Source organism: Olea europaea, chromosome 12 (assembly GCF_002742605.1).
Source record: "Olea europaea var. sylvestris chromosome 12, O_europaea_v1, whole genome shotgun sequence".
Lineage (NCBI taxonomy): Eukaryota > Viridiplantae > Streptophyta > Magnoliopsida > Lamiales > Oleaceae > Olea > Olea europaea.
The window spans coordinates 22,708,265-22,723,612 of record NC_036248.1 but is presented as its reverse complement, the minus strand read 5'-3'; the positions used below and the strand labels follow the sequence as shown (position 1 = coordinate 22,723,612).

General features: G+C 31.3%; 1 protein-coding gene across 1 annotated transcript in view; it reads right to left on the bottom strand.

The window, feature by feature from the left end:
• Nucleotides 1-13,337: 13,337 nt before the first annotated feature.
• The window catches only part of LOC111406792 (molybdate-anion transporter-like), a 4,454-nt gene continuing 2,443 nt past the window's right edge, over nt 13,338-15,348 (bottom strand). The window contains exons 4-8 of the mRNA XM_023036166.1: nt 15,304-15,348; nt 14,598-14,863; nt 14,299-14,514; nt 13,913-14,015; nt 13,338-13,763 (exon numbers count right to left, since the gene is read on the bottom strand). Of these exons, the coding sequence (XP_022891934.1) occupies nt 13,699-13,763; nt 13,913-14,015; nt 14,299-14,514; nt 14,598-14,863; nt 15,304-15,348 (695 nt within the window). The 3' untranslated portion in view covers nt 13,338-13,698. The remainder of the gene's footprint in view (nt 13,764-13,912; nt 14,016-14,298; nt 14,515-14,597; nt 14,864-15,303) is intronic.

The following is a 15,348-nucleotide window of genomic DNA, read 5'->3' as shown; positions in this document are numbered from 1 at the left end:
TGAGGAAATTATTGAGTTGAATCAATCTACTTGTACACCTATTTTCTACATCTTGGATTACGCTCTTTATGTGTCAAAAATCTGGTCATGTATTGAAAATGTGTGTTGTTAAATCAATACACCAAAAGCTGCCTACCCAACAATGTGTAAACCAATGGGTCAATCTTTTTGTACATGCCACATGATCTGAGTTGAGTTATATAATAGGTGTGGGATCTACATGAATTTTTATAAAATACTATCTCATAATTTTAAAAAACTATTCAATTTAGTACATTATCCCTTGTTGGGACTGTCCAAAGATATTATTTAATTGAGATTATTAATATATCGAGTATTAAATTATATGGGTTCTACGATTTTTTGAGTAGTAAAATAATATTTCATTAATACTAGTGTGGTGATTTTTTGGTTAAAAAATTTGGTGATATGTTGTATAATTTTATAGATAATTATGAGTGATTATTTGATCTTATCTACAATTTATATTATTTTTGTACAATTCTATTCATTTTGTAGTTCTAAGGGTACGTTTGATTGCGAGCATGGAAATAAAATATTTTTTATGTAATCCAATCACCTAGAAATTCTTTACATGGAAATTTTTAGTTTAGGTGTTTGATTGACTTAATTTTCTACCAAGAAAATATTGCATTTTTTCATCTTTTGGTGCTAAATAGCCATGATCATTTTTTTCAACTTTAGTTGTTTGAAAGCAATTGTTTTCCATGGAAATTATCCATTTTTCAATGGGAATTGTCATTTTTTCCATGACAATTTGTCAATTAATTTTTTGATGTACTAGACAATAGTTCCTTCACAATTAAATAATATTGAGTAATATCTCTGATTATGTTTTTTTTGAAGAAGTCGTATTTTAACGATAATGGTATAGAAAATAATAAAATTTAATAACAATTATGAAAACAACCTCACGATTTATACTCATATACGAGAATTAATTATTTTTCATTCCAATAAAAAGTAATTATTAGATAATCAAATAAACAATGATGAGATTAAGTCTAGTACAGAACATAAAAACGAAAAGTAAAAATAAAAAACAAAACAATCTCTATTACAAAAAGGTAGAAATTCAAACCAACATAGATATCATACTTTTACATATGTTTGTTGAATTATCCAAGCACATCGTCTTAAAGCAGTGGAAGCGAATCACGACAAATGTACATTCACCATTATCAACATGTACATGATTGAAAACTAAATCTAGAACATCCAAACATTGAATTACTGTTTCAAACTGAGAAAAAGGATCGAAGTTCAACGTGCGGAGGAGTTAGAAGATTTCAACAAAGAAAACAAACTAAAACAAATTATGCTTTCGGCTGTTTGAATATGGTGATAAATATTCCAAGAAGAAGAAATATTCTGCATATCAGACAAATTAATGGTACACTTACTGTTATTGAAATGGAGCTGTACAAAGAATTCAAGATGGTAGGTTTTTGTGTTTTTTATTTTTTATTTTTTATTTGCACAGTTTTTGCCATTCGTATGGTGTATATATATTGAATAGAAGCCGCCGGGCCCAATATGTTTAATCCAAGGCTATTTCTTTGGTTATGCTTTCATTTTCACTTAGTATCCGTGGGATTCTGATGTCTCTCCCTCTCTCTAAAAGTCTTGTACACAAAGTGACAGAAACTTTGGAGCAAAGAATTTTGTGAGCAAGCTTCTAGGCGTTGCAAATTCAAGCTCTGATATCATGTTGATCCAACTTTTAGAGAGGGGCAATGATAATTAATTATGACTCCAACATACCGTGAGTTTTCATTCGTTTACCAATGCTCGACACATACAATTTCTTGGATTCCTACTCAGATCATTGTCATCTTTATTTGGTTGGAAGCATTCCTACTTCTCCACGACTGTTAAATTTTTTGTTCTTTTCTTCTGGCTTTGTCTCGATGTCAATTCTCGTCTTTTAATCACTTTATGCTATGAATATATCGAAACCTGCTCAACTTTTGTCACCAAATAATTCAGACAAGGATTGCATTGTTAACCTGGGAATATAAAAAATAATTGTTGAATCTGAAATAACAAAGTACTCGCTTTTATCATGTTATAGCCATAATAATGTTGAAGTTGAATGTTCGAAACCCAATAATATGTATTCATCAAAGCGATAGAAGAACAAAAGTCTTTAAATTTATGCAGGTCTGATATATGAGCTTGATAAAGGAATGTTCGAATCAGAAACCAAACAATTGAATCTACTTGCTACTTACCATTTTTTCAGGAAATTATGAGAGCTTGTTTGGAAGTGATTTTGAAAATTGATTTTTTGACCGTTAGGACAAAAGTGGGGTCCACTTGTGAGAGAAGAAGTCAAATATGACGGCTGGAATAGTAAAATAACGGTCAAAAAATCAATTTTTTGGGTGAAAAAATCTCTCCCAAACAAGGCCGAATCTACTTAGGTTTTTTGTAGTGCTAAAACCGATGAAAAGAATGAATCGGAGAGAAAGAAACTGTACATAACATGAAATTAGTCTTGCTGATTTGAAGCAGAAAATAACCCTGCAAAGAAGCATACAAGAGTGATATTGATTCGGCTCATCATGCAACTGCTCATGCAAATGCAACAGAAAGTGCTGAGCCGAAAGCAATATCACGCCATGTCTACTCCTCAGAATCATCTCAAATTTTCTCCATTGGTAGAGAAGTTTCTTGGATGTAGAAAATGGAGCAGCCACTCCTTTTATAGCAGAAACCAACCAGGTTTAAGGTTTTTGAATTTTAAAATTATGGTTGGTTCCTCCAAACAATTTATATCAATATAAGAAGGAACATTATTATTAACTATGATATAGAATAATTTGTCATAATCAAGATCTAAGAATCTAACACCAATTCTTTTTATATGTTCATAGCACCAACATAGTGGAGGATTGTTTGGCAAAAGCATGTGAATGATCTGTACGATGTATATCGAGTCCAGCAGATTTGAAGAAAAGATTATATTTTTCTGCTTTTAATGATGTGAAGATACAGTAATAACAATGGTATTCAAATGATTTCTTCAATGAAATTAATTTTTTTTTACCAAAATCAAAGTCACCAATTAATTTTAACCACATATTTCACGAGATTCTCAAGTTTTCAATCACATATTTCATTAACTTTGATCAAAATATGTTAAAAAATCTGATTTTAATCCCTATCATATAAACACCTCAATCCTATGGGCATGCTCATCTTTAGAAGAACAGAACTAATTATTTCTGATTATGCATAACAAACTTGCTAATATTCTTCTTCTTCTTCTTCTTCTTCTTCTTCTTCTTCTTCTTCTTCTTCTTCTTCTTGGTCTTGTTCTTCTTCTTCATTATAACATTGAAGTGGATGTACCTCTAACATTGAGCAACACAACTATAAATTTGTGTCCATATTTTGTTGTTTTCTAACTATATTTTCATTCTTGGGATCAAGTTTTAATAATTAGCAACTTGATCATTTGAAACTAACTATACCATATGCTCTATTTTATTATATGCTTACCGTCGAAAAGTATTACCTAAGCAACACTTGCACCATTGGGCAACTTATCGGACAAGGTCACTAACACATGGAAATTACAAGAAGCGTACCATCCAATTTGATGGTTAGAAAGTAGACTCTCGATGAGAAGCTAGAAGTTCTATATATAATCCTTCTTGGGCCTGAAGCATTAACAGATTTTTTGAATGAAAGAACAAAATAAAAATAAAAAGCAAAAAACCATTCTTCCTTCTCACGAGTCACGTTTCCAATCCATTTGAATCATGTTTCCGATCCAACTTTATTAGAAATAAATAATAAGGCGTTGTAACCATTATCATTATGAACAAAATAATACTACTGTATCTAAATCTGAGAATATGTTGGCTAAACCAAAAAGAGATGCTTTTCAATTCTCCACTCACATTCATGCCTATAAAGATAAGTCTATGGCATATAGATATAGTAATTAATAATTCAGTGGTTAAGAATATCATGTGCTTAAACTTTTCTATGCATCCATATATAATTTTATATAATTAAGCAAAACATGGATTATTTTAATCCAGTCAACAGCTACAATATATTCAATTGGAAATGAAAGATAAACTTTTCAGAAGATAACGGAATCTTTTTCCTCCTACGGAAAATCTAGTGAAGATTTATGCTGTTAACTGAGACAGAACGAATGGTTGGTTGGAATTCATTTTCATTTTCTGGCTCATGTAATAATTGATTAGCAATCTCAAGCAGTCTAGCACTTTCAAGGGTATCAAACAAGTTTTCTGCAATTAGGGGTGAATGTGGCTCGATTTGGATGATTTGTGCTATATTTTTAATTCAAACCATTTTATGCGATTTGAGATTTTTCCAACTAAACCAAACCAAACCAATCAATTATTTGCGATTTGGTTTGATTTTAATCCGCAGTTTATCTATCGATATTATAGTAATAAATTTAACATGAGTCAACATATAAGTTTAAATGATAACTAATAATATTAAATGTTAAATTACATTCATATTTACCATGAAATCATGAATAAATTGTTTTCAAACATGGTTGCTAAAAGATGTTAACGGAACAAATACATTTTCTTCATTTTTTATTTACTTTTTCTTGTTTGATATTTATATTATCATATAGTAGTTAATAAAGGTAGAGTTATATTCTGTAGTTATAGTGGTTGAAACTCCTTTCGTTTTGCTAATGAGATGTTAAATAAGAATTGAATGAGATATGTTTAGATGTATAAAAATTTATAGAGTTTTAATTTATTGGGAATTGACGAATTTTATTCTCTAACTATTTTATGAAAAATAAAAGCTAGTAGTACTAGTTAAGGAATATTAACATTTTTACACAATCAATACGCTTCATTGTTCGTTCTTTCCAAATCACAAACAAGTTCATTAATCATCTAGGTATACAAACAATCATTTTTCTGTTCAAACTTCCAACAAATTCATAGTAAGTTCAAAACAATAAATAAAAGAAAGAACAACGGAAAAATGACTTGAATGAAAATTCGAGACTTACCAAAAGAGAAGAGCGAAAGAGGCGATTCAGGTAGAAATTAGCAGACTAATAGGCAATGGCGACTGGTGATTCGTTTAGCAATGGTAGACAAGCGTCAAATGTTAGGAAAATGAGAGTTTATGTTATGGCTTCTGAAACTTTGGACATAATTTTGTTGAATTATCATTTGGATTGTTAAAAATATATGTTTTTTTCATTTTATTTCATATGATTTTGAAATAATTTTAGTTTAGTTTAGATATCAGATGAGGTACATGTGTTGTGAACTTGTTAAATCATAGGCCAATAATGATGAATCTAATTTACTTTCTATGATTATTTCAATAGACTAGTTGTAATTTGTATTTATTTTTTTTTTGAAAGGTGAAAACTGTAAAATTTTTAAGTTAATGTTTTAATTAAAAATTTTTAAAATGCTTCGATTCGATTTTGTGGATTTTTGAAAATCAAACAATTTTGAAATGATTTGGTTCAATTTGACGAAAAAAATCACACGTCCAAGTGGACCCAAACCAACGATTTCAACTCAACGATTTCGATTCGGTTTGTGATTTCGCGATTTTTTTTAAATTTTTTTGCAACCCTACCTGTAATGTCCCATATGTTGAATTCTCATTTTGAATAGAAATTTAATATTATTATCTATTTTTAATAATGACAATCTCAAGCAGCCATGGGCGGATTTGGGGGATAGCTCTACTGGGCTATAGCCCAGTACAGCTACTGCCCAAATGCCCTTTTTGTGTTAAGATTTTTTGGGAAAAAACTATAGCTCGGCCCAATTTATATTTAGCCCACTACCTAAATCACTTTAGCCCAACTTAAATTGATCAACTTTTGATCCAAATTTTGTAATTAGCCCACGGCTGGTCTCCACTGATCGTGGTAAAGAAAGGGAGGAATGATCTTCAGGCTTCAAATCTGCATAGGGAGGCACCTGGATGGCTGGATGGAGCATTTGAAGAACATACTTACAGAATCGTCAGAAAAAATCTTGAATGATTATGAGTCTGAATTATGATATAAAAAAATAAAGGGATGATCATGATCTTTAGGCTTCGAATTTGGGTAGGAAATCAACGGGTTGTAGTACCTTGAAGAATATACATACAAAATCACCAACGAAAATCTTGAATCGAAAGTGAGTGACGATGTTGAAGCAATAAAAATCAAGATTTACAGCTTTCGAAAATTGGAACGGAATCACTCGTGATCTCTTGATTTGAGGATAATCTTACCGATTGCAAATGGTTTGCTGAATTGACTTTAGGCTCATAACTATGGAGATGAAATTAGGACAGCAATTTGGGGAAATTATGAATAGTGCGGGAATGAAGAGTAATCAACGGTGAAATAATGACCTATCTGATAGAGTGAAGTAATTTAATTTTAACCAAAAATACTATACATATTCCAGTAATTTTGGAATTTATCAAATTGAAAAGTAAAAATCGAATATTAATTTAAAATGTAGTGATGGGTGAAATTTCCTCTGGAACGTAAACCCATTCGGCCATTGCATAATTTCCATTTGATACCATTCCAAAGTCGAAAGACTCCAAACCCAATAACCCACGTAATCAGACATTCATCTCCTGAATTTGAGCCTCATTTATCTCCACAAACTGATTTTGTTATATTTATAACATTTTTTTTGTTATATTTGAATTACATCAAATTTTTAAAAATTTTTTGGTCCCCCCTGGCCAAATCCGAGCATCATAGCCCCCTACAGCGTACATTCCTGGCTACGCCCATGTAAGCAGCCCAATATTTTCAAGGGTATCAAATGAATCTTTTACAATGTCTCATATGTTAAATTTTCCTTTTGAATAAAGATTTAATACTATTATTTATTTTCAATAATAAAAATACATTTGCCAACATTAACATAGTTTTAAATGTATTAAAAGATTCAAAAAAAAAAATAAATAAATAAATCTCTAATTGTCAATTAAATTAAAACCCTAGTTGTGTATTTCACTAAATATTATCTATTTTCAATAAGTTACGGGTATCTATCGGGTAAAAAATTTTCATTAGTCATTGAACTTATACCTCCATCATGTTTTACTAATTGAACCTTAAAATGCCTTTGAATGATTACTAAACTTTGATATATTGCACTTCATCATCTACTCATCATGTCTCAAAAGTCGCTAAATTTTAGAATGGTTATGAGTAGTCAGTTAACAAATAACACTCCATTACTCACCCATCATGTTTCATTAGTCATTGAACTTATACAACTATCACGTTTTACAGACTAAATTTTAAAATGCTTTCGAGTGGCCACCTAACTTCATAATATTCCCTGGTAAAGTTGATTTTCTATAAAATCTGACCTAGATAAAAAAAAGTAAAAATATCTTATAGATAATGAGACTCTCAATCTAAGATGAAAATACTGATATTAGTCAATGATATATAATTTCTCTAGCTGTCAAAAGTTATGCTATGCTAGTTTCTATTTAACATAAACTTTTAGATTATAATATTCCTTTATGTCGAGAAAATGGAGATATGAACAAAATATATATTTTTTTGAATTGTCTAATGAGAAGAGAAAATAATGGCGCCATTTTTCATGTATGATATTTTATACTTAGAAAACCAGTTGAATTTAGAAAATAAATTTTAGTAACCGATCGTAAGCATTTTAAAATTCAGCAAGTAAATCGTGATGGAGATATAAATTCAGTTACTAATAGAATATGATGAGTGAGTGAGTGAGTGCAACATGTTTAATTTCAATGATCACTTGATATCATTTTAAAAGTTCAGTGATTTATGAAACATGGTTAGTGAATGATGGAGAGCAATGCTTAAAAATTCAATGACCACTTAAGGGCTTTTTAAAATTTAGCACTTGTTTGATCCCCATTATTTTTAAAATATATTTTTTTTACTTCTTTTCGACCACACATTATTCAATAAGATAATATTACACACAAATATAAAACTTTTCCTTTTTTTTAAGTTACACATTCTCCATACTATTCCAAAATTCATTCTTACAATTAAATGAGGCTCAAACAAGCTTTTAATAAATAAATGTGACAAAAAATATAAGTTTAGTGAGTAATGAAACATTTAGGGGTGGACATGATTCGGTTCGATTTTGTTCTAACGAGAACCAAACTAGACTTGAAATTTTCGAGTAATTAGTAAGTGAAACTGTCGGGTCCAAATTTAATTATGAAACTGTTCAAGTTCGGTTTCATTCAGTTTAGTTAGGTCCAGTTCTGTTCCCAGATTCCATATTATAATTAAAATTTTTAATATTTACAAAATTACATTAATTCAACTAATGATATGTTTAATCTTAGCTCTTACAAAATAATGTAGTCCAATCTTATGTGTCTTTTGATCAATTTTTCCTGAGTTTTTCATAAATTTGATTGTTAAAATCATAAGAAGAGAAAGATAGGGAGCTCACAATAATTAAAAGAGGCATTGTCGAGTTTCAATTCGATTTATCTAGAATAGTAGAAACAGCACTCCGGTAGAGTAATATATTTGGATAAAATTTAGATTAATTTGATTATGTTGACTTTGAACTGAAAATTAAAAGTAGAAAAATTATATTTTTGGATTTGAGCTAAATTAACTAGTTAGTAAATTTATTTAAAAAAATAAAATAATTTGGCTTATTGAAAATAAATACATTTAAAAAATTAGGAAGATTCAGTTTTTATTCGGTTCTTAATCTAGATCCAAGAACCGAACTAAATTCGTCGATTCTCGATTCAGATACCCATTCGGATATTTAACTTAAAAAGAACCGCTTGGTTCGAGAGTTTTGTCCAGCTCTAAAAACATTTAACTTATTTTTGATAAATATTAGCTATTTTCAATAAGTTATTGAAACAATACTAGTTATCTATTGAGTAATTTTTTGTCCATTTATAACCAATAATAATGAGTTTTAAAAGAGTTTAAAACCAATAAAACTTTTCTTCACGTGTCCTCTATATAAAAAATGAATCGAAATAAATTAAAAAATATGTGTTTGATACATATCGAAAATTTTAAAAATATAAAATATTTTTGAAACATATATTCAATACGTATTGGAGCATTTGAAGAGTATTCTAGCTTGGATACATATCATATACGGGCACATAATAAATTTACAAGTATCTGTACTTCTTAGGGGATGCAATTAAGGCATTGCTCTAACTTGCTCAAATTGTATACAGTCACATATTAAAATAAAAAAAATATTATCATGATTTTTGTTGACCTCGATTTCTGATTGATGACTTGATCAACAGATCTCGAATCCATTCACTTCCATGCATATAGTCGTTGCAAACTTGGATATAATTGTTAGGAGCAAGTGGCCTTCTCCAGAGATGGGAGAAGCGACTGCAAGAACTTCGAGGATAAGTCAATCAACTTGTATACGTGTATTTAGGTGTGGGATGGATGAAAGACGTCGGGTACAAGAGTGTACGGGCATTGAAGTAGAGAAAATAACGAGAGAATTATTACTATAAATGTGTAATGTTATATTACCTTCAAATGATACTAAATATCAATTTTTATAATGGAAGAGGTGAAATGATTATCGTTGGAATCAATGACACGTGGTCTCTCTTAACAACCTAGGTGGCTCGTCGTAGGTGTCAATTCACTAGTCTTAGGTTCAAGGATATTTAATGATTCTAAAAAGCAATTATTTCTGTAGCCTAGGTCTGACCTGTGTACACTGGACTAATAAGTTGATTAATAGTATTCTTGCTATAGAAAGGTCATATCAATAATTCATAAAAGATCTTGTATGAAGGATCTTTTAGGAAATGTGAGACAATATGATGCCCTCGTGTTTTTGAAGCCTCTTGATATCGGATTAGTACTGCAATAGGACATATCACCTCACCTCGACCATGGATGGTTCCGTCTCTACATGACGGTTTGGCAAAGGTGGTGCATCTCTTCGAGTACCATTATATATGCGCCTCGGATAGGTCAGAAAGAAAAGTGATAGGGAGTGTGAACGTAAGTTTACTTGCTACGTGGCTATGACATGAACGATCATTGGAGTCGCATTGGATGAGGCATAACAATTTTTAATGCTGTGAGTGCTAAATATCAATCTACCTAACAACATACGTTTTATTAATATATTGCTGACCACTCTCGGAGGATAGATATGGGGTCGAACTTGCAGAAAGGCTTCCCTTGAAGACAGAACCCTCACATTAATGAAATTATTACAAATAGCTCTTCGGTACTATTATTTGTTCCAAGCTAGTACTAACATTATACCTATGAATAGCTTTTCCATAATCCAATTTGCTGTAAATACACTAACAAATTCCTGTAGTTCAAGTCCACTTAATAGTACTATTTTATTAAACTTGTCACTATTATTCGAGTTAATTATCCAAATAATCACTGAACTTTGCCAAAAGTTCCCCAGTCACTGAACTTTAAAACTTTCCTAAATACCCACTGAAGTTTGCCAAAAGTTTTTAGGAGATCAACGAATTTCAAAACTTATCTAAATAGTCACTGTACTTTACAAAAAGTTCATAGGGGTATTCAACTTTGCAAATTGGGGCCTCATATCTTAGGATTTTTTTTTTTTTTTGCAAAGTTCAGTGACTATTTAAGGAAATTTTGAAATTCGATGACCTTCTAGGGACTTTTGGCAAGTTTTGAAGTGTGATGACCTCTTGGGAGCTTTTGACAAAGTTCGATGACTATTTGGAGAATTAACTTCTATTTTTCTTTTTATTACTTAGGCCATAAGTTTACATTGTAAAGACACGGACACGTGACACAATCACAACGACATGTTTTTTTAATGTAAAAAATGAACTAGTCAAGACATCAATTGGAATTCTTTAAATTTTTTTAACTTTATTTTTCTACTTTTTAATCATAAACATGCCATATTGAACACTAACACAAAAAATGTCCATAAAGTGACCTTTAATGTTAGAAATTTTTAGAAATATATTAAAAAGAACATAATACGGGGCGTGACTTGCTAGCCTTCTCAGAGGTGGGGGAGGCGGCCGCAAGAACGCTAACGGTCAAGTCAACCAACTTGTATACATGTATTTGGATATGTAATGGATGGTAAACATGAGTTACAAGAGTGTACTTGCATCGAGTTAGATAAAATAACAAGAAAGCAATATTACTTTGAATGTGTAATGTTATATCACGTTTAAATGGCACTAAGTTTAAGTTTTTATAAAAGAAAATGTGAAGTGATTACTGTTTGATGAAATGACACGTGCCTTCATCTTATTGGCCAAGATGTCTCGTCTCGTCATAGGCATTATTTCACCGATCCTAGGTTCAAAGACATTTAATGATTGTGAAAAACAATCACCATATAGCTTAGGTCTAATCTCTGAACAGTGGACTAATAGTTGATTGATAGAATGCCCACTGTAAATAGGTCATATCAATCAGTGATAGAAGATATTGTATGATGGATTATTGCTCCAGTAGGTCGTATCACCTCGCCTTAGCCTAGTAGGGTACAATCTCTACATGATGGTTCGACAAAGGTGGTGCAACACTTCGACTACCATTCTATATGAGCCTCGAATAGGTCAAGTAAGATAGTGATGGAGAGTGTGGACCTAAGTTTACTTGCTACATTACTACCACGTGATCGATTGTTGAAGTCTCGTTGGATGAGGCATAATAATTTTTAATGCTATAAGTACTAAATATCAATCTACGTGACAACGTAAGTTTCCTCAACATATTGTTGACGGAGGTGGACCCACATGGGGTCATGTGGGGGTCAAATGACCCCACAAAATTTTGCCCCTTTTTTTTTTCTACATTCTACTTTGATGCACTCATCGGGATGCCAAATGAAGTCAAAATATTACATTTTTAATACCATTTTGAAGTGCTCATGACCTAATTTTTCACTCATTAATGGCATGCGAAGTGGTCAACTATAGCAGAATTTATGACATGTTAAAGTAGGACGTTTGAAACTAGTATTTTGAGAATTTCGATAATATCCTAACTTTTAAAATTCGTTTGTGATCATGTGCTATCTGAATCCACAAATCGTCTATGCCATGTAAAAGTTTGTTTTGAAAACTACATCATTTTCATATCAAATGATCCAAACAGATATCGAAAATAGTTAAATATATATCAAACATACGCCTCAACAAGACGTCTAACTCGTTTCTTGTTTTAAAAAATTCAATTAATTTTTATTTTTCCACGATAAATTTTTCAATATAATTTATATCGTTTCATTCGGAAGTCTTACATTAAATATGACGTAAATTTTTCATGGTCGTTACAGATTAAATGCAATTTGAATTACTTTCGAATCATATTTGTTTTAAATTTGAATTTCATTTACTTTTTGAACTAAATTTGAATTTTATTTCAATTCATTTAATTTCTATATTCAATTTAATGTATTCAATGTTAGCTCAGCATTTGCCAATGAAATGATAAACAAAACTATATAAGTAACAAAATTTATTTAATAATATTAATAATGATGTAATTATACGATATTTTCAAAGTGTCAAAATACATATAAACTTATTTTCATGGATATTATGTTGTTTATTAAAAAAATTATTTTTAAAATTTTGACCCCACAATACTAAAGGTCTGGATCCGCCTCTAATTGTTGATCACTCCCTGAGGACAAGCATGGGGTCAAACTTGCACGGAGGCTTCCCTTAAAGACAAAAGCCTCACATTAATGAAATTATTACAAAAAGCTCTTTGGTACTAGTATCTGTTCTAGGCTAGTACTAGCATTATACATAAGAATATCAACTTTTTCATGATCAAATTTGCTATAAATACACTAAAAATTCTTGTAGTTTAAATCCATTCAATAGTTTACTATTTTATCAAATTTATCTTGTCTCTATTTTTCTTTTCATTACTTAGGCCACACGCCTAAATCGTAAAGACGCGAACATATGAAATATTGACAATGACAAATGTTATTATTATTAATTTTTATTATTAAAAAGTAAAAAAAGGAACTAATCAAGGCAGATCAATTTGAATTCTTTAAAATTTTAATTTTAATTTTCTACTTTTTAACACAATAAATGTCCCTAAAGTAACCTTCAACATCAGAAATTTAAAAAATATATTAGAAAAATAGAATACAACGTGTGACTTGCTTGGAGTGTCCAAAGAGTTTCGGACATGCATCATATGTGTGCACAAACGGAGATGATCCTTCGTGATGTTGTATCCTTTCATACAAAAAAGCATAGAAATTCAAATGCAAACATCATGTTTAAAAGGTGAAGAAAAAAAGGGTAGGAACAGATAAATGTACGATGATAAATTGAAAGAATCATACGTGACATTTCACTATTATGGCAAAAGAGTAATACTAAAATTACAAAAACAGATAATTCTAAGAGCAAAGGCCTGCATATGAGATGGTAATATATTTCCATCTAACAAAATCACAGACAAAAAACAACTCTAGCAGCATTCTTTCGACCCTATTTTCTTCATTGCTCCGTCGCCAACCAAATTTTTGCAATTTTTTTTGAATGGTCACTATCGAATTGAATTTACCTGATATGAAATCGGGATGGAAGATTATAGCTATAAAAAAGGTGGTCATTTAAAGACCTCCAAAATTGTTTTTGTAGTCCAAACTGTTGGGATCAAGGAGCATTCAATGGCTCATCCTCGGCATCTCTTTCCTTCAGCATGGCCCAATCTTCTGTCTCTGTCACAAAAATAAAATAAATATAAGAATAAAAACAAAAATAAGAAAATAGAAGTTGGTTATCGACAGTTTTGAACAGTGCAATGAAATAAATAATTGGTGCTGCATTATAGTATAAAGTCCATCTAAAAAAAAAAAAAAAAACTCACTTGGCTTATCTCCAATTGCTGCAAGCCGTCTCTGCAAAATGGATGCAACAAAGAGGAAAATCGAGCACATTCCAAACATGAACGTGATGGGGAATGCATTGACCTTCAAACATAATGCGAAAAGGTTAACAATTAAAATAATTAACTGGCTAATTGCACATGCATAATGCAATAAATTTAATCACATTATGGATCAGATAAGGCAGATCCTGGAGATTCTGTTTTTAAGTGATTTGTCCAAGGTAATGGACTCAAAGTAAAAAATAAAAGCGTACACAAGAAGTTCTTACTGCTATGAATTGAAGCCTCTAGAGCTATTCATGCAAACACAAGATAAAATATATATATACAGGAAGCCATAGACATTAAGAGATCCAGTAACGTACGTTATATAGAACGATGCAAACAAAGATGTTCAAGGGGATGCGGAAGAAGTTCATGATGGTACTTCGAGCCTCTTCAGGGATGTATTGGGATCTCATCTTCATAATGGATGGCCAGAAAATCCCTACACAAGCCTCAAAAGTACAGAAGCCAAGAACTTGGAGACAACCTGCAAAAGTGATGCCGCCCCCTTTCACCTTTGAAGGAGTTACCAAGAACTGCCACAAGTAATAAGCACTTAGACATAATCCACCTTGAGAGGGTGGTCAAACAAAACAAAAATGTGGATTTATGGACATACATTTGTCAATATGGGAAGCAGAAGGGAGGCAGAAGAAATAACGAAAATAATTTGCATGTAGCTCTCTACTCTAGTTGAGTTGCGGGCCAATAGACGAGATGCAATAGAGCTTCCCAACATCGAAGCCAACATGAAAGTTGCAAAAATAAAGCCATGAGGAATCTCTTCATCATTTGGACTCAGTGCGGGTGTCCAGAGAAATACAAATGTGTACATTGAACCTTCAAAGAGAGACTGAATTGCACCCAGCAAAGCAATCTTCTCATCTGTCAGACATAAATCATTGTACTAAACTTCATGAAATTGGGAAAATATCAATAGAGAAAAGTAACTATTGAACAAAACAAGCAGGATATCAGAATAAAATTAGAACATTTATTAAGCTGGACCCACCACTTATAAGTATTTAGAGAGGGAAATTACACCCTATTATTTGTTTGTCTTTTCTTGTATTACTTGAGGTGATTGATGCGTAGACTGGGATCCAAAAGGATCAAAACTTTGACGTGACTCCAATTCCACAGTAATGACTCCACAAAAGCTCTTTAATTTAGCCCGTGTTTGACCCCCATTTCTTAAAATTCATTTTTTCCCATCTCATTTTACACCACACAACTCACAACTTTTATCGAAATCTATTAAAAATCCGAACCAAACAGGGGCTTAAGGTAAATAATACAGAATAGAGTTATATCTAGAAATCTACCTGAAGCAATTGTTACAGCTGCACCCTTGAACTGAGTAAGCAAGT